At 40.2% G+C, this 20,526-nt stretch overlaps 1 protein-coding gene across 3 annotated transcripts in view; it reads left to right on the top strand.

Moving 5' to 3' along the window:
* Positions 1-20,526, top strand: part of BLMH (bleomycin hydrolase) — a 31,836-nt gene that overhangs the window by 4,767 nt on the left and 6,543 nt on the right. For 2 of the 3 annotated variants that reach the window (XM_038375568.2, XM_038375567.2), the window contains exons 4-11: positions 496-637; positions 5,700-5,788; positions 6,833-6,925; positions 10,685-10,840; positions 11,396-11,554; positions 11,655-11,722; positions 12,294-12,411; positions 16,753-16,822. In XM_038375568.2, the coding sequence (XP_038231496.1) occupies positions 496-637; positions 5,700-5,788; positions 6,833-6,925; positions 10,685-10,840; positions 11,396-11,554; positions 11,655-11,722; positions 12,294-12,411; positions 16,753-16,822 (895 nt within the window). Of the gene's footprint in view, positions 1-495; positions 638-5,699; positions 5,789-6,832; positions 6,926-10,684; positions 10,841-11,395; positions 11,555-11,654; positions 11,723-12,293; positions 12,412-16,752; positions 16,823-18,713; positions 18,869-20,526 lie in introns of those variants that run through there. The other variant, XM_043499473.1, reaches the window with a different exon arrangement.

Below are 20,526 nucleotides of genomic sequence, written 5' to 3'. Positions count from 1 at the left end.
TCCTGTACTCCACCATGGCGAGAGGCTGAAATGGAGTCGACGGGGGAGCGGCAGCAGTTGACCCCGCGCTTTGAGGACGTGAGGTAAGTTGACCTAAGATACGTCGACTTCAGCTACACTATCCTCATAGCTGAAGTTGCATATCTTAGGTCAGTTTTTTTTTTCCCCCCACCCCCAGTGTAGACTAGGCCTGAAAGAGGCTTCATCTAGTGTTTTCTATTTTTTCCCCCATATATTAATTTGCTTTCACACTCCTCTCTCCACACAAACTAAAGGCTTACAAGAGAGAACAGGTAATAGAAATATGCCTACAGAATGATGTCTAGAGTTGCAGAGAGAAGGTAAGAACATGTAATGGAATGGGACAGCATAGGTGTCATCCGTCTCTTCCCACCCACCCAGTGAGATTTGCAAAGAAGTGCATACACCCAGGAATGAAGTAGCAGATGGCATGTTAAATGCAAAGATTAAATTACCCTATCTGTCCTGTTCCAGATTGAACGCTGCTACTATTTTTTAAATGCCTTTGTGGAAACTGCTCAGAAAAACGAGCCTGTAGAAGACAGGCTGATGCAGTTCCTGCTTTCCAACCCCACCAATGATGGAGGACAGTGGGATATGCTGGTTAATATTGTTGGTAAGACAAATGGTGACTGAAAGGGCTTCCTGAAACTCTGCTCTTTCCTGAAAGATCAGGAGTGAAGTAACTACTGTTTACAGCCATGTATTATTTTTATACTGATAGCCCAACGTCCTACAGGCATCATAGATTGTACAGTGCTGCACACTAGACTACTTTAATGAGTAGTATTTATTTGTAGTTCCACTAATCACAGCAATCCAGTGATAGTAAAGGACAAATAATCCATTTAAGATAGTGACAGAATTTCCACACAACTCACTTGATGTATGTCTGATGTCATTATGTAACACTAAGTGGTTCTCTTGCTTGATAGACTGAAACAACTTGCATAAAGGCTGCCAATGCTAAATCAATTGTAGGTTAAAGGTACTAATCAGAGTAACAAATAAGGCCTCAAATTGAAAGATTAACAGAACTTTCCTGTGTTGTGTTGGTTTCTCCATGCTGCAGCCTTCCTCCCTCTCCTTTTCAAAACCTAGTTTGGAATTAATACAACTCCTCCTAAGTGACCGGAGGAGCTAGCGAACAGGAACAGCTAGTGGCAGGGGAAGCATGAGCAGGGGGCTAGATACACTTAACATTCCTTAAACTTAAAGCCAAAACCACTCCCTGATAAAAACAAAACATCAACAAAGGAATGAGCTGCAGGAGTAAAAAGAGAATGCAGGCAGAGTGGGGGCTATCCAGTTTATTGCACCAACGCCGTATGTATGATTCCCTGCCCTATGGGCAGGTGGCATATGTGTGCATTCGGTGCAAGGAGCTCCTGGCCCTCAGAGACCATGTACGGGTTTTGGAGACCAGGGTGGCTGAACTGGAGGAGCAGAGAGGTACACAGATGAGACTTTCCAGGACACAATAGAACGGTCCCACCCCGTGTCTGGCAGCCTCTGTGCTGTTGAGGAGGATGAAAGTCTCAGGGAAGGAAAGCATCCAACTGGAGCAGAAGGAAACAATGCCATAGTTGGGACCCTCATTCCAGATGTCGTGGTATCCTCTTGCACTGAGGATACCTCTCCGAGGGAGGGAACGCCAGTTATTACGAAGAGACAGGTAATAGAGTAGTATATGATTCAATCATTAGACACCTAGATTGCTGGGTTTGCGATGAAAAGGAGAACCTCATGGTGACTTGCCTGCCTGGTGTGAAGGTTGCAGATCTCTTGAGGCATCTAGATAGAGTTGTGTGTAGTGCTGGGGATGAGCTGGTGGTCATGGTATGTGTAGGTACCAATGACACACGGAAGGATTGGAGAGGGGTCCTGGAGGCCAAATTTAGGCTGTTAGGTAAGAGATTAAAGTCCAGGACCTCCATGGTAGCATTCTCTGAAATGCTTTCAGTTCCATGTGCAGGGCCAGTTAGACAGGCAAAACTGCAGGGTCTCAATGTGTGAATGAGACAATGGCGTAGAGAGGCGGGGTTTAGATTTATTAGGAACTGGGAAAACTTTTGGGAAAGGGGGAGCCTCTACAGGAAGGATGGGCTCCACCTAAACCAAAATGGAACCAGATTGCTGGCACTTAACATTAAAAAGGTTGTAGAGCAGTTTTTAAACTAAGGGCTGAGGAAAAGCCAGCAGGTGCAGAGGAGCGAGTGGTTCGGACAGAGACATCCCTTCAGGGAGGGTCTGTTAATGGAGATTCTCTATGTCCTAGGAAAGGATGGAAGATTATAAAATACAGGTAGGATCTGATGAAAAATAGTCAAATGAAAGTCCCATTCAATTACATCATGTAATGGCAGACAGCTAAAAAGTGACAAGTTTTTAAAGTGCTTATATTCAAATGCTAGAAGTCTAAATAATAAGATGGGTGAACTAGACTGCCTCATATAAAATGAGGATATGGATATAATAGGCATCACAGAAACTTGGAGGAATGAGGATAATCAATGGGACACAGTAATATTAGGGTACAAAATCAATCTGAAGGATTTAACAGATTGGAGTGGCACTATATGTGAAAGCATAGAATCAAATGAAGTAAAAATTTAAGTGTACTACACCAAACTGTACCACAGAATCTCTATGGATAGTAATTCCATGCTCTAATTGTATAGCAGTAGGGATATATTCAGCACCATCCTGGTGAGGTGGTTAGTGTGACTCTGAAATGCTCAGGGAGATTAGAGAGGTTCTAAAAATAAACTCAATGGGGGATTTCAACTGTCCCCATATTGACTGACTGAGTATATGTCACCTCAGGACGGGATGCAGAAATAGTTTGACACCTTAATGACTGCTTCTCGGAGCAGCTAGTCTTGGAACCCACGAGAGGCAATTCTTGATTTAGTCTGAAGTGCAGCACGGGATCTGGTCCAAGAGGTAAACGTAGCTGGAACACTTTGTAATTGTGACCATAATATAATTAAATTTAACATCCCTGTGATGGTGAAAACACCACAGCAGCCCAACACTCTAGCATTTAATTTCAGAAAGGGGGAACTACACAAAAATGAGGCGGTTAAACAGAAATTAAAAGGTACAGTGCCAAAAGTGAAATCCCTGCAAGCTGCATGGAAATTTTTTAGACACACCATAATAGAGGCTCAACTTAAATGTATACCCCAAATTAAAAAACCTAGTACTATGAGCACTAAGAACTGTGTCTTGAGTCCAACATTAACATTATATGCCTTCCTTTAGTTTTGCCATAGTTGAGGTGACAATTTGTCCCCTTAAACCTGACTGCAACAAACCACAAATGTGATCTACTTAAAAGCATTTGGCTAACCTCTGTCATTACCTCCCTTCTTATGGTTTTGACTACCTAAAATCAGGGAGTGGAATCCGACTAAACCAGTTTTAACTTTCTTTAGAATATAAACACTGGCTGTAGAAACCACAGGTGGGAGCAAATTTATGCACTTAATTATTCACTAATCTAGTAGTTTAACTCTTAATACTGGAAGCATACCCAGAAACTTATGCCAGTCTTCCTGCAGGCATCGTGCCAACATTTAATGGGGAGTCAAGGGGGGGATGAGTTCTTGTATGTGGATTAAAACAGAAACCACATGTGGGTATTCATATACTCACTGTTTTTCATCTCCAGTTTACTTAAACTTCTACTCCACTACCCAAAAGGGAACTCATCCCACGTTCTAGGCACCCTCAACAGTGTGTTAAACAGACTCTGTAAAGTACTCTTGCATCCCAATTGTTAAGAAACAACATAAATGGGGCAACAAATGTTAAACTCCCCCGTGTCCCTCTCCTTATGAAATACAAGGTGTGCAGCATGCCCCCAAGGTGGGCTGTTATGCCCAAAGGAAGAAGTGAGTTCCAAAGCCATAGGGCCCCATTGCAGAATGCTAGGCTAACAGCCCCTCTCTCTCTCATAACAGATTTGCTCAACATTCACTGGTAAAAATGTTTCAGAGTAGCAGCCCGTGTTAGTCTGTATTCTCAAAAAAGAAAAGGAGTACTTGTGGCACCTTAGAGACTAAGGGTTCAAATAAATTTGTTAGTCTCTAAGGTGCCACAAGTACTCCTTTTCTTTTTTGGTAAAAATGTCTTAAAAGTTGTCCCTACAAACTCACCCTGAACTCTGGGTTCTCTCCTCATTGTGCACTGCCTGTGGTAGGACCAGGCCAAATGGGGCCCTCAGCCACACCCGTGCAATTTGATTGTCTCCTGATTATGAAAATGGGTAACTCAGTGAGTGGTCATAATCCAGAGAAAATGGAATTGCCTTCACTTGTACCTGTGCACAATGTTACTGGTGCACAAGGTAAGAACCCATATTGGCTGTCGGAGCCCAGGATGTTTGTAGGGCTAGCAGGTAAAATGTTCTTGCAAGCTGAGCAAATGGGATATGGAATGAGACAAAATGAATGTGGAACTCCTCCGTGCCATCTTTACAAGGCTGCTGCTCAGGGTAGGGCTGTTCTTTAAGCGAAAAATTTATCAAGATGTAGTTGAATTCACATAGGTGGATTCGGAGGTTGCTTGATTTAAAGTGGACTATGCACCAGTGTAATAAGCTTGTAGGGTACTGAGTGCTTAAAATCAGCACAAACTGCACAAAAGGATTTTGTTTTCTGGAATGCTGTAATTGCCCTTACCTGCCCTTTCTTGCCTAATTGTCTTGCAAAGACTTATTGCAGAAAGGAGACTGTTTCTTAGATTGTATGCTGCGTGTCCAGGGACTATTGTTCCAGCACCTAGAACAGTGGAGCTTCTAAGTGCTACCACAATGTAAATATTAATTAACCTAACTGTTACTACTCTATTAGCAACTACAAAGCTACATCTCATAACTTTGAGGATAAAGCACTTTTTCTGTTGCCATGGAGAAGGGAAGGTTGGGAAGTTCTTCACTTCACCTTAAGACCAAATACATGGAATAGCACACAAGAGGTTGATATATTTTTATTCATGGGTTGGTAGCTTAATCTAAGAAGAGTCAAATTCCTGGTGAAAGAGCTTCTTAAATAACATTAATTAGTTGAGGAGAAATAAGTTTACAAATGGCAGATTGTCATGTCTGATCACTGAAGGACTCTATCTTTATGGAGAACCCAGCTGAATTTATACTTAACAAAGACAGAGGAAGACTCTGATAAAAAACATAACCTTTGGCTTGATCTTTCTTTTATAAGAAACCTCTGCCACAGCCAATCTTCATAGAAACCAGGGGAGTTAAGGCTTCCTGTGGGTATGAGCAGATGTCGACACTGGCCATCTAGAAAGATAAGATTGTCAATCAAAGACAAGGTGGGTGAGCAAATATCTTTTATTGGACCAGCTTCAGGGGGTGAGAGAGACAAGCTTCCAAGCCCCCAAAGCTCTTCTTCGGGTCTGGGAAAGATACTGAGTGTCGCAGCTAAATTACAAGGTGGAACATCCATTTGGCTGTGATGCTGGGAATATCTTTCCCAGACCTGAAGAAGAGCTTTGTATGACTTGGAAGCTTCTCTCTCACCAACAGAAGCTGGTCCAATAAGATGATATTTCATCTACCTTGTCTCTCTAATATCCTGGGACTGACACAGCTACAATTACACTGCATACAAGATTATCAATTGATAATATTTGTCAACTTTTTCTTCTAGAAAAACATGGTGTTATCCCCAAGAAGAATTTCCCTGAGTCTCACAGCACAGAGGCCTCTAGAAGGATGAATGAGATTTTGAATCATAAGGTAAATCTGAAATTGTGCTAAAACTCAGTGGTTAGACGGATGGGAAGAAACCATAAGCTCCAGATGTTTCTGACTAGTTTCTTTAAATTTTCTTTATTGATCAAAGCATTAAAAGCCAGTCTGGGTACTTCCTTGCTTCTATGCAAACACTGCATTTGTAAGGGTTAAAAGGCAAAGGGGGAATGGCCCTAAAATGCTGGGAAAGAAAGAGGAAGTAGGTGCATGAATAGCTGCTACTAACAGGGTTTTAAGCTCTTGATTTCAAACAATAGCTTGAAAATGTCCTCTGTGGCACTTTTTACAATGTTCATTATTTCTCTAACTCCCAAAGGAAAAATTCTACCTATGTGGCTGGCAGAAGATTTTTCTGTAAACTTCATGTGTCCAGGGAGAGCTAGTTTTCCACTGTGCCATCCACCAAGAGATCAAGGCTCTCATGATGCCAAGTATGATGGCTAAGATTTACAAGTATGGATTTTAACAATACAGAGCTTAGGATAGAACCAAAACCAGCTTGCATAGGAAAAGCATCCAGTGCCATGTGAAATACTGAAGTGACTGACAAAGGAAGAAAGCGGGTTTAGGCAATCAGACTTGGATCTGAATCCATTGTGGCAAAAAATGAAATGGCAATCGACGCTTTCCACTGAAAGCTTTGTTTTTGCAATTTATTAGCCTGTGATCAAGGGACAACTATCCCCAGAAATCTATAGAAATGAGTTGGTAAGTAAAATAGGCATGGTGAAATTAAACCAGAGATTGAATGGTGTTGCTCAGGGCTGCCATGTTCCAGTCTTCAGCTTGAATCCTGGCAAACCAACTGGCCTGAAAGGTTGGTTTTAGATTGTTCTAAAATTTAATATAAAGAACCAACTCTTAATAGTAGTATCAATACGGATTTTTTTCTTTAAACAAACCTTTTGTGATGGATGCTTAAATAGAGATCCATAAAGCAAATCTTGACTTCCTAACATGTACAGGCTTTGCAAATCGATACTTCTTGTGGTCCTATTAGTGATAAAATGGCCTTTTCTTTTTAAACAGATGAGGGAGTACTGTGTGCGGCTAAGAAACATGGTAGTAAGTGGGTCATCTAAGGAAGAACTCACTGCTGCAAAGGACACTATGATAGAGGAGGTAATATACATATATAACCTGATTCTTTCCATAGTAGAAGCAAGCTGCTACAGATGAAGTAATTCTGGCTTACTTTTGTTCTAGAGCTATCTGCAAAGTACAAAACAAACCTCTTCTATTGTACAAAAATCAGGGTGACCCCAGATGGCCATGTACTGTCTGAAGTGTTACTAAGATGATTTTTATTTTTTAGTAATGTTCTCTTGCATAAACTGTTCTTTACATTTTTGGGTTACCATTGCATTTAAACACTTGGGTGAGTCATGGAGCAGGACACCTTACACCAGCTGAGGATTTCCTCTTCGGGGTGTAGTTAACGGACTCTAAATCCCAGCATTTTTGTTCTCAACAGAGACCAGAATAATATGTACAGCCTGGTCTAACTAGCAAGGGCTAGAAGAATTGGAAACTATATTCTGTATACCCACTCTAAACTTAGTTGTGTGGTACAAATGGTGTTGCAGAAATTCCCCACAAGAGAGCAGAAAAGAATAACAAAAGTTCAGCTTCTCAGGCATTAGCATGTGGAAAAAACTGTGCTAAATATGCAGCATTGCAATCACTTTACCAATTAAGAAAATGAGTTTCTTTTTCTTAAAGGCAGACTATTCAAGTACCTCTCTGTATGAATTTACAGCTTCTCACATGTGCAAATTAGTTTTAAAGTAGGGTGCATTGTCTGGTTCTCACCCCTCCGCAGTTTAAAGGTTAGCACTTTGCGCTGCTGTATGGTTGGCTTAAATGCAAGAGATGCCATACCCTATTTTCATTTTATTCTGTTCTCTAAGTTTGATTATTTTTTTTCAAATAGCCAACAGTAATGGATTAGAAGCAGCAAACTTATTTCCCATAGTATGTTAAGATTGGTGTACGTGGCCATGTGTATTTCTAAAAAAAATACACTTCTGCATTCTCTACTTACAGAAGTTTATGGATATACCTCTGCCAGAAGTGTCTAATGGTACAGGCCCACTGGGTCATCTTGTACCAGCTCTTTTGGAGAAGATTTACAGATGTACGTCTCCTTTTCCTTTCCCTCCCTTCAGCAAACTTCTCAAAAGCTTCCTGTTAAATTATTCTTTTCTGTGTCTTGTGGGTAAATGATAGGTCCTGGTTCCCTCTCTCTGGTAGTATTACTGCAATTCATGCACAGATCCACAGCTTCACTATCCCCAGTTCTAAAGTTAGAATAAGAAATGTGGTGATAGCAAAACTGGCACTGTGTTCTTAACATATTTGTATGTTAAAACAAAACCCTTTATATTCCATCAAACATGCCCTGCTAGGGGCCAAATGACTTCTCACCTTACTGATTCTACCCTTCAATACATTGAAAATTACTTTTTTGTAGTTTAATATTCATTAACATGATTCCCATCTTTAGGCTTTGCATGCAGACATCCACTGGAGGCCTTAATTGCAGTGTTAACCTGACGCCTCCTGGAATGGCTTGGTTAATTCAGATAAAGCAGAGACCTAGAGTTCACTGCAGATTTACATTTTTAATTTGCTTCTTTTTAGAGTCTCCTAGTTTTCAGCATTAGAAACTGGAAGCAAAACTCATTAATGGCACACTAATTTCTGTCAGAATCTGGAGAGTTGTTGTGTGGCTTTTTTAAAAAAAAGCTGTTTCTTCCTCTGAGTTAGCCCATATTCTTCCTGTTGCAACACTACTGGTTGACTACCATTTAAGTGGATTTCCTCTTGGGAAATGTAATTAGCATTGCCAGCTGCATCTGTCATACTCTAAACCTGCAAAAGCGTTTAGCAGTTTTAAAGGTGGATTATACTGTCTTGCTTCACTTGTTCAAATGCATTTCTCTATACATTAGAGTTAAAGTTTTGTGCCTGGCAAACCAGATTTATTCACCATTCATCTCCACTGAGTTCACTTGCAAATTTCTATGACTCAGTTTCCTTATTGTGGGCACCAATCCTTTATCTGAAGCTGAGCAGTTGCATAGTCTTCGGATGAATACTGAATCTCTTGTGTTCCAGTAGATACATGCCCCTTATCAAAGCAGCATGTGGTAGGTCACAAGTTCAGGTCACTGGATTTTATTTGAATTTTTCTTGCTTCAGTGTTTTCTTTTTGTGGACTCTACCTTATCAGCAGTGGCCCTTCTCTTCCCTGCCTGTTTTCGTTTAAAATAAAAAGCAACTGTGTCCTTGCATTACCCTGGTGTTAGCTGTCACCAGAGTGATAGAAAGCTCTGTTTAGTTGAAACAAGCATCCCCTGGGTATTGAAAGAGGAAGCTTTGGAGATACTGAGGGGTGACCTATGATGAGTGTGGTGGTAAACAAGCCAAGAAGACTATTTTAGGCAAGGTTGCTCTTGTTGACTCGAGACTTTCATCTCCATCACTTTTCCTTCCTTTGGTTGGAACCAATTTGCCTGTTGGTTTCCTTGGGCATTCTCTATTGACCTGTTTTATTTCTGTAATTTGATATAGAAACAGGGCCATCTGAGGTAAATGGGGATGTCCACTGGCAAATGTTATCTTTGTGCAAACATAATCTGTGTGAGAATCAATCATTTTGTAGGAGGCCAGGGATTTAAATTTGTTCTTTAAAACCTTTATTGGAAACATGTTCTATAAAAACTAAACAAGTGGGAATTTTTCCAATAAAAACTTGAGCCCATGCCCTTGTTTCCACTTAAGGATAACAGAAGAAATCAGTTCTTATTAGATTATAAGTTCTTCAGGGCAGGAAAGAAGTTGAGCACTTCTATAGTTGGATAATAGAGGACCACCACTAGCCTGACCTCTTAAAGAGAAGTTCATTTAAAGGGATACAGTCCATCTGAAATCTAGCCAAAGATCCTTAATCTAATAGAAATTAATAAAAGCATGTCAGCTATCAAAGACTACGTATTTCAACCAAGGATGTCACAAAATCAACAGACAGAGCCCTTCAGTTAAATTGTATTTAACCCTAAATATAGGTTTTGTTAAATATATTAAAACAGACAAGAAGATTATTCTGGGATTTCCAAAGAGCAGAAATCCAAATCATCTTGCAGAAGGAAAAGTGATTAATGGAGGTGTACCATCAGAATGAAAACGTTTCTGTGCATGTATGCTAGGAGAACGGATTATGGTGTCTGTAAGACACAACATACGTTGTTAGAGCCCTTTCCCAAACAATATTTGTATATGCTACCTGGGAGGGAAGAGTCTTCTGAAAGGTGGCAGCTGGCCTGGCAACTTTTTCTGTCTCAAAAGCTGTCCTTATTGTGGTCTTCAATTGTAACGGCTTTTGGCTCCATTGCACAGTCTAAACACAGCTTCTATCTAGGGGAAGGTTTCACTGCAGTTTAATGGAGTTGCTAGGGTTAAGGATTGGGCAGTGTTTCAGCTGAGCCATATGTTTTGATTGTATTTCACTGCTACTATATTCATACAGCTTGGAATTGAATATATTAGTGCCTGAGAAAAATCTCAAAAAACTTGAGCAGGAACCTGTGATGTTTCTAGCATGGTGAAGAAGCACAGGATTTTGTGGACTTTAATTTGATGTTAGGTGGTGTTGTAGAACATGGGTTCTTAGTACCAGATGTGGGAAACTGACCAGCACAGGGTTATTCAGATTTTTTTAAATATAAACATTAAGGGGCTGATTCTGCAGCTGGTCCCCATGTGAAGATATCAATTGACTAATGGCAGTTCTATAGCTGGCCCAGCTGCAGAATTTTGGTGCTTAATTGACAGAAGGCTTGGGTGAATTTTCATGCCCAGATCGGCTTTCCTGTGCAGGTATTCAGAATAGTGAGCAGCTGTTTGGGGAACCCTCCTGAGACCTTCTCCTGGGAATTCCGAGATAAGGAGAAGAACTACCAGAAGATTGGCCCTGTGACACCACTGCAGTTCTACCAGGAACACATCAAACCCCTCTTCAACATGGAAGACAAGGTTGGAGAATACAACAAATGCCTGCTGTTTCTGGAGCCCCTTTTAATGTTAAACATATAGTACTGTGTGCTGTTGCTGAAGCAGGGTTGTTTTTTTTTACACCGCTTGCTATGGGGAATGTGTGAGGCTATCAATTGAGTCAGTTAGCCTTGAATTTATTTCCCCTTCTTCGTTACTGCATAGACGTCCCTTTTTGTATTTGCACTGCACCTCTCATTTGGTTTTGTGTGAATTTGGATGAGTTTTTTATGGATTGACTGTACTTGAATCATGTTTTCATGCTGCTGTAAGATCTCGAGTGGCTTAGCCAGGGGGGCCTTGATAGAATATTAATTGGAATAGAATGATGTTCTTGTACAGCACTTAAGAATATGTAGACCAGCTTAGAGCATATCTTCTGTTGCATTCAGTAAACCTCTGATGTTCCAGCTGAAGCTGTCCTCATGGGATGGTCAGCTAGCTAGATCAGAACTAATTAGATATACCAAGAGTTACTTCTTTCTTTGAGGCTTCAATTGATCTGTAATTTAACTAGTGACATCTTATTCATGGCAGATTTGTCTAGTGAATGATCCTCGACCCCAGAACCAGTACAACAAGCTATACACGGTAGCATACTTGGGCAACATGGTGGGAGGAAGAAAAACACTCTACAACAACCAGCCTGTTGATCTGTTGAAGAAGTTAGCTGCAGCTTCCATTAAAGATGGCGAGGTTTGTGTCTTCCAATCAGTGGCACTTTTTTTTCTCTTTCGTGGTGTAAGAGGTTATCTTGGGACGTGGCCCCGGCATGACTACTTTCTCCTATTTTTAGGCTGTGTGGTTCGGCTCCGATATTGGAAAATACTTCTATAGCAAGCTGGGCATCATGGACCTGAATGTGTAAGTGCAGGAAATTAAAACACAATTGTTTTCTGAGCTCTCTGTTCATGGAAATCTGGCTACAAATTGAAAATGCTATGGTGACAAATGTTGTCCAAAAAATGTTTTTTCAACTTTTTTGCCCAAAATGAGTGAGACAAGTGTGCATTTGGACCTCTATTCCTGTTAAATCTCCTTTTTTTGGCTGTAAATTGAAATGTTGATACTCTGAAAATGTACTCAGTTGCTAATTCACTTGTGAAATTTTAATGCAAAATATTCTTGGCTGAAGAGAGAGGGACTTAAATGCAGTATTTCCCAGCTGTGCCTCTTGCAAGGCAAAAAAGGAAGGGTTTGTAGCACCCCTCTGAATGTGGTTATTCCACAGTCCATCCCTTGAGCTTGTGTAGTTACTTGAATTCCCTAGTACTTGGCAAACGGCATTCCAAAACGGGCCTGCTTAGTATTTATTCTAACTCGATATTTGAAAAGGAGCTACATGTCTGTCAGAGCCCTGTGCAATAAATCATTGGACGTTAAATTTCACTGATTCCTCCTCTTTGTTCACCTCCTTTGTATGGCTTACTTGTAGGTTTGATCAGGAGCTGGTGTTCGGTGTCTCCGTCAAGAACATGAATAAAGCAGAACGATTAATCTTTGGAGAATCAATGATGACCCATGCCATGGTCCTCACTGCCTTCACAGAGAAGGTAAGATTTCCTCCTCAAGCACTTGTGCTGTTTGCACAGATGTATTTGAACTCTCCTGCAGTTTGTGCTCAGGGTTCATTCACAAGGTACATGTTCTGCTAAAGGGCAGCATATGTGCAAGACACCACACCTGCACGTGATGCCTATGATGTCTTATTTGCCTATGTCACATTTTGGTAAATTACTATTTTTAGTTTCTCCAAACAAGTGAACAATCCTGGACAACAAGGCAGTGGCTTATTTTTTGTGCCCAGAAATTCTTTGAGAAGGGCAAATAAACTTGGCTTGTGTTTTCCAGGAACTTAAAACATATGTTGGCTGGCTTTAAATGGTATGTGAATTCCGATTTCTCCTACTGACCAGGGAATCAAAGGTAATAGAACATCCCTCTCCACAGCACACTGCTTAATCTAGACTAGGTCTAGCACCAAGCATTATACTACTTTAAAACCTGCTTGAACAGCCTGCAGGAGGCACTCAAATAACTAACAATCCCTCAATTAGTAGCACATCACTTCTTTGACACGCCCACTAATGAGAGAGAGAAGAATTGAAACTCCAAGACTGCAGTACAGCTCTTAGCACTTTTACACTGCCAACAGCTGTACTGCATGCTAATAAATCAGAGAAATGTCATCTGGGAGACGCATGTGAATCTCAGTCTTTGGATACCTGAAAGTGGTCATAATTTTCAGCTTTTATTTGTGTGTTCTGGAAAAATTGAGATTTCCCCCTACATCAGAACACAGTCAAAGTTTTTAAGATTCCTTTGAAAAAGTTTCAGAGTAGCAGCCGTGTTAGTCTGTATTCACAAAAAGAAAAGGAGTACTTGTGGCACCTTAGAGACTAACAAATTTATTTGAGCATAAGAAGTGAGCTGTAGCTCACGAAAGCTTATGCTCAAATAAATTTGTTAGTCTCTAAGGTGCCACAAGTACTCCTTTTCTTTCTTTGAAAAAGTAATCTCTTCCAGACCAAGATTACTTGGTCTGAGAAGTAAGTGCTTACATATTACTGAAAACTTTCCCAGAGAGTCAGGACTTCGTGCAAGGGTGTGACATGGGATTGAGTCATCAGTTTTTCTCAGAACTACTTTTCAAAATTCAATAGTATTCTACATACTGGTCTTCTACAATTTACACATGCTTTTCAGGTGTCTGGTTACAGAACTAATCCTGTGTGAAGATTAGGATTCAAGGATATTATATTGATTTCTGAAATTTAGAGCTTTGAAATGATTTATACATTTTTAGCTGTTTGAAATTCTTACACAAACTTCACACTGATTACAGGTTTATATATGTGTATAGTAACCCTATAACGGAATGTAAAGTGACTCATGCTGCAATCTGGTTTCTTTTCACACTGAACTTTTTTTTTTTTTTTGAACCTCAAAAGCTTTATAAGTAGAAATTCCTTCCTCACATTCTGCTTCCTTGATTTGCAACTCATATTTTTGACCCTCTGAGGGTTTGTGTATCAGAGTTTAACTTTTGCATACCAAATCTGGCTATTGGAATCAATGCATGGGCTCTTGTTTACTGTCACCTAAATCCAGAATTTTGACAAATGTAAGGAAGATCTGCTAAACTGAAAACACATTCCCATACATAGACTATATATACTTTGGGTCTTGAAGAATGTGAGAGATGGATGTCTTAAAGGAAATGGTGCTGCTTTAACTCTAGGAATGTCCAGAATTTGAAGGCATTTTTCTTACTAAAATAATAGCTAGGTTGTATTTATGTTTCAACATGTTGCCTTATGTAAACCTTGACTTTAATCTAAAGGACCTTTCAAAGGTAGTCGTAAATCCATCAAAGCACTGTTTTTTTTACCTGTTTTGTAAAAAAGGTTTTGATTGCAATGGGATTTTCCTCAATGTTGCAATGTAATTTATTTCCAAAAGAGGCAAATTTTAATCCATGCCGGTATTTCTAAACCATGCTATAACCTTTTGTTCAATTTACTTGTCACAGTGCTTATGAGTGGACTCAACTTAGTGCTTTTGATGCATCTCTTGAGTATCTCATTTTAAGGACTCTTGTCTTCCTTTAAAGTGTTTGTTTCCCAACCTCATCCCAAAACTATAAAACTTCAGTGTAGTAACTACAGTAATACAGATGTAGGTACTAAAGGGAGGTAGGGGGCAGATTTTTTCCAAAGACCAGAGTTAACTCTGCATTATCATGAAAATCACAGAAGAGGGCAGAATACCAACAGAAAGGGAGAGAAATGAATTCATAGTTCTTCATGGGAGCTGCTATGGGGAAGCCTGTGGACTAAGGATTTTATTTAGTAAGCACATGGGGGTTACCTTCTCAGTGCTTCTGTGTGCTTGATAACATGAAAACAGACTAGATTTTTTTTTTTTTTTCCAGAATGTGGCATATATGCTAGAGTGCTAATGAAGCTTGGAATGGAATGCAATCTTGACTATACTAGAACTGCTTTGTCCTTGAACCAGTTTAAGCACAAACAGTTCAGGGTTCCACACTTGCCTTAATGAATGTTTCATGTTTTCCCCTTCTCTCAAGCCTTGTCCTAACTGTTTCAGTTGCGATGACTCCCAGTTACCTATACACTTGTTCCAGAATGCACTGCTTCTGAGCTGAACCAGGGAGATTTCACCACTGCACTGTGGGGCACTAGGAGGTCTAGCAGAAATGTTTCAGCTAGTCTGAGTCCACATTGGCACTAAACTGGTTCAGTTTGAACTGAATAAGCTTTAACTGATCATTAAACATGCTGAAAGCCAGTGTGGATTCAGACTAGCTGAAACAGTTCAGCTAAGCCTCATAGTGACCCACATTTGAGATTGTGTGGTGGTCTACAGCCTTTCTTGGGGGCCTTAACTGGCTTCCATTTTTTTAATATCAACCAGGCAATGGTTCCCCATGAAGGCTGTGAAAGTCTACTTTGGGGAGGCTTAAAAAAAAGTGTGGTGAAATAGCTAATAGGCACCCATCTGGAAGAGTGTCTCGAGGGAGACTGAAGCTGAGTCATGTGGTGTGTGTGATGGGGAAGCCTCCATTGAAAAGTTAAAAATGGGGTTATCAGGGTAGAAAAAGCCCAATGAGCAGCCCCTATAGTATCCAGGTGAGTTACAGTATCTCTGCCCTGACTCAGCAGTCAAGAACAGTATATGGAAAGAGACCTTCCAGGCTGTGAATGCAAACAGGAAAAGTACTTCACCAGAATAACTTCCTCCCCTACTGACAGACAATTCCTGTTATGGTAAGGGGAAGTGTCATGGGGCTTATGGGAGGGCACAAGTGTTAATGTCACACAAGTTGTATATCTTGTGTTTTATCTAAGACATAAAATGGCTTGAGCTAATTCACTGGAAAAGACAAACAAATTTGCTCATGTCCTCTTTTCAGCTGAGGCTTTTGATTTTAAAATACAGCAAAACCCTTTACTATTTTCTTCTGCCTTGCTTAGATTAAACTACCCATTTGTTTATTGGTGAGTCTAAAAAGTGACTCTTTGGGCACATCTGTTCCTCATTAGCTAAAAACATTACACACCCTCCAATAGGATGGAATGTTGCCTCCAGGGAGCTTGAGTACCTTTTTTATGTGACATGTTAGTTTGGGGACTTGCGTGCATTGATTCTAACTAGGAAAGGACTTGAGTAGACTAGATACTCTATAGGTGGATATTCAAGGTGCAGATTATCCAAGAAACCATAAACGTCTTTCAAATCAGATTAGCAAGGATGATCACAGGAAGGGAGAAACAGCTCTCTAAAATCTTACCAGAGTTTCTAGAAATAGTCCCAAATACACTCATCTGTTAGAATTACTTGAGTCTAACTCAAGGGAGTGGGGGAAAATTTTATAAACTTCAGACACTTCATTTTTGTTACTGTTGCAACAGTCCTGCAAATAGAAACATTCTGGGAGAGACTTTTTCTGTGTCAAACAAGTAACATAGGTTCTGGACCTTAAGTCCAATAATAACAGATAAAGAATGCTTATAATGCAACTGTGCAAAGTACTAGAAGTTTTTAAAAGGGACTGCGACTTATTCTGTCTTGTAAAACACAATGTAGCTGTGTTTTGTAATAGAAAAATGGAATAATTACCTCAACTAATCAGATTACTTTAAAAGGAGACCATTTCTTACAATGGTCAGTGCTTCTGCTTCTAAAATCCCCAACAGAACCACAAAACTTTATTGTTCTGAGAGTCTGCCTACCCATTTACTTAGCATGAGCATCAAAGATATCTGTGTCAGGTTGGTGGTTCTGTTGGCAGTGATTTTAGAAGTAGAAGCACTGACTGTCAAACTTGGAGGAATTTCTCCACTGAATGCATGTTTTACTTCCTTCTTCAGGATGGGCAAGAAGGATCATTTGAGAAATGGAAGGTGGAGAACTCCTGGGGTGAAGACCGTGGTATTAAAGGTAACACAAATCATAGCAATCACATGAATACGTTGCCAAACTCCATATATGGAAATGAACTGGAAGGGAAAAGGGCATTGTGCAGTAAGTGTGCACAAGTAAGATCCTACACCATAATACTTGTAGGAAGAGAAGTAGTAATCTTCGTGCAGTCCTGTTTTCTTCAAAACTCATGTCCCACCGGATTAGTTGCAGAATAATGTCGTCATCTCAGTTTCCAATGGTCTAGGAGCTTAGAACAATAGCTTTCAACCTGTGGTCTATGGACCCTGTGGGTGTCTGTAGACTGCCTAAGATTTCCAAAAGGGTCTGCGCCTTCATTTGAATTTTTGTAGGGGGCTGCACATGAGAAAATGTTGAAAACCACTGGCCTAGAAGCATAATTCTGAATTTGGATCCTTGCCTAGTAGCATCATATGCTACCTGTTTGGCCAAAACTGACCTGTTTGGCTGAATGCTGCCTCGTGAAGATGGCAATGAATGTCCATATTTCCAGTAGGAGCGATTAGGTGGTTGCTGTTCCAAATCTACTCGTTTAGAGAATCAGTTGAAGTAGGGCAGATAAATATGCTTTGGCTGTTTCTGATGTTTCAGATTGGATGTTTCAGAATATGGTGAATTACACAGGATGGATCCCAATTACAAGCTCACTATAAAATCCTGGCTCAGTGAAAAAATCTTTTCAGATTGAAACATGGAGGTTGACTCTTGAGTTCACTGTCCTCTAGGTCACAGGCTAAGGTGATGCTTAAGGTAGATTAAGGAACTCCTTCTGCAGTTACTGCCAGTATCTGCAATTTGGCAACAGAAGCGGTGCAAGGGGCAGTGTAATTATCAAAGATAAACAGACAAGGAGATGCATACAATATGTTCACTCAGCAAGCAGGAGAAAGAAATGGAGTAGCTAGGCTGAGCGTTGTGGGCTTCCTCAGCCATCTCCCTGAAGTAAGAATCGGGAATTTATTTTAAAATCTTCAAATGGGGAAAGTAAGATGTAACTATACAATGGAACCAGCTTATAGTGAACTTGGAAGTATTCCAGTTGAAGTGAATCGAAATCCTGAATTATGTATTAAAGTGCCAACTGCAATTCATGCTGTGGTCCAACCTTGGCTTTGCTGTGTCAGTGGAACAAATGACTTCATTATAAGCAACCACCAGAAACCGTGAAGATGGAGAATGAAGATTCCAGTTGTGCTCTTTCCATTGTTTGTGACCTGTCTTCAAAAGAGCCCGCTGCCCAGAGCCTCTGAGATGGAATTAGATAACATGGACTGTGCAGTACATAACTATATTGAACTTTTTCAGAAGGGTAGTCTTGGAGTTATGCCAAATCCAGGAGTTCTGGAGACCTAGGTTCTATTCCTGACTCTGCTGCAGGTTTCCTGTGTGATTGGGCTGGTCACTTAATTTCTGTACTTCAGTTTTCCCATCAGTAGACCATAGATCTTGCGTTCTGCGAGGCCTCATTTAATTAATATTGATAAAGCATTTTGAGACCCCAGATGTGACTATTAATACAAGTGCGCAGTCTGCATTATTAGAGGGATGTCTTGGCCTTGTCTTGTAACTATTTTAGCAATTTGATAGTGCAAATCTTTTAATCTCCACATGAAAAATATAATGAATGGATGTTGGCTGACTTCTACCACCAAACTCAGTGGCACAAATTTTGTGTAAACAAATTTTAAGTGCTAGTAATATTTCTCTTAATCTGCAGATCACTGGCTCCTTCCCCTCTAGCTTGATTGACTTCTAATTGTTGTTGGATTATATAAATCTTGGAATGACTCTGATGAATTTGAGGCAGCAATAAAACTCAGTTTGGTGCCCTGAAGAGCTGAGTGGCTTATTGGTGGTTTCCTGTAGACAGTTTTGTTATCCTTTGTAGTGATGCCAAACTATGGCTGAGTGTATTGATATGCTGTGGAGAGGGCAGGACCTCTCAAACATCTGACTTGCCAAGAGGAATTTCAGGAAATATGCACGTTTGCCTATCAGTTTACTTCTCCTAGTTGACGGGAATGAAGCATGACAACCAATACAATACACACAAGAGATTAGAGGTATTTAAAAAGTTGCTTGTTCAGCTCATGTCTAAGTAAATCATAGTTCTAGTTTAAAGTTATGATAGGTAGTTGGAGTCTTTAAAAAGTTTGTGAAAAGGATGCTAAAAAAAGTCTTGAAGATTTCTTTTTAAATTAGCTAAATTGCTTTGTAATAACCTATTTATACATTCATAGCTTGTGGCCAGAAGGGACCACAGATCATCTAGTCTGACCTACTGTATAGCGTAGGCCTTTAAATTTCACCTAGGCAACCATGTATTGTGTTTTAAAACATAGCTTACAGAAAGGCTTCCAGTCTTGATCTGAAAACATTGAGAGAGGGAGAATTCACCACTTCCCTTAGTAGTTTGTGCCAACTGCCATGCAATCCTTCCCTTGTTGCCACCTTCGCTAACACAGTAGAGCATGGACCACAAGCATTAGAGTTGTGAAATCAAAATATCTTATGAAGTCTTCCCCTTCTCCTAATTCTGTCCCTTCCTCTTCCCATACCATATGCCACACTGGAGGTGGTGGTTTAGGATTGCTTGGGAACACTGGGCTGCAAACACTGGTTACCAAAGGGTTGTACGTGCATTGTGAGGGCGACACTGATTTGTAGTAGTAATGCTTTTGCCCAGCCATAAGAGAACCTTATTTTAAAAAAGATCTTGTCATAACTAACAAAGGTGTACAAATTCTGGATCAGTTAATGAAATCTGCCATTCTTAGTAAGCCCATGGTCTCTTCTCCACATTGCACCCAGAAGTGCTCCATACCTTCTAACGAACCCTACTTAAACAAAAACCAGCATGCTACCCAGAAGTCATAAGGTTCGATAACCAAAGACAATCCACATTAAGAGGTTTGTTCTCAAATCCTTCTGCATGGGCCTGGTATAGATTAGTTTGTCAAATGCCCATCCAGTCTGAAATGTATTCCCCATTTAAAAATTAAAGTATAGCATTACTGTCTCTGACAAGTTTGTGTTTGGGAGGAAGAAGGTCTCTTTGCTGTTCTGTGTAGTTTATCTTTTGCTGCAAAATACGTAATTCTCCCATCTGAAAATAAGCTAACATTTTTGTTCTGAAATAATCTCTGGAATTCTGGCTAAGCAAAGGAAATCTTTTAAGGAGAGCCAATAGACAAGTTAGGAACAGCTGTGCAGGACCAAATTAGGCAGTGGTCACTTCCAAGAAATCTTAGCACATGCTTATCTCAAAAATCCTTTATCCTTTTTTAAATGGGAAGGAAAGAAGAATGCAATCTAACTTAATTGGCACACTTTACGGTGAGACTTTCTGATTATACCATCATGCTGCTTACCTAGCTCTCTTTACCAGAGTTGGCTCATCTGTTGGATCTCACGAAGCTGTAGCTAATATTATGCAACTAATGCTTCTACAGAGACATGAAAGCTACATTTAGCTTTCGTGTGGTAAGACTACAGCACTCATTACAGATCCTGTTTGTTTCTTTTGCTAACTTTTGTATGGTGAAATTTATTCTGGAAATGAGGGACTGACACTATGCCTGGTTCCGGTCACTGCTACGAGCAGATATTGTGCAAGGTATTTCAACTCTACCAGTGGACATCTACCTTAATCTGCAAAACCTTTTTTTTTTTTTATTCCAACTCTGTGTCCATATAAAGAT

The sequence above is a fragment of the Dermochelys coriacea genome, chromosome 17 (assembly GCF_009764565.3).
Source record: "Dermochelys coriacea isolate rDerCor1 chromosome 17, rDerCor1.pri.v4, whole genome shotgun sequence".
Classification (NCBI taxonomy): Eukaryota; Metazoa; Chordata; order Testudines; family Dermochelyidae; genus Dermochelys; species Dermochelys coriacea.
This window is presented reverse-complemented; position numbering and strand designations above follow the sequence as displayed.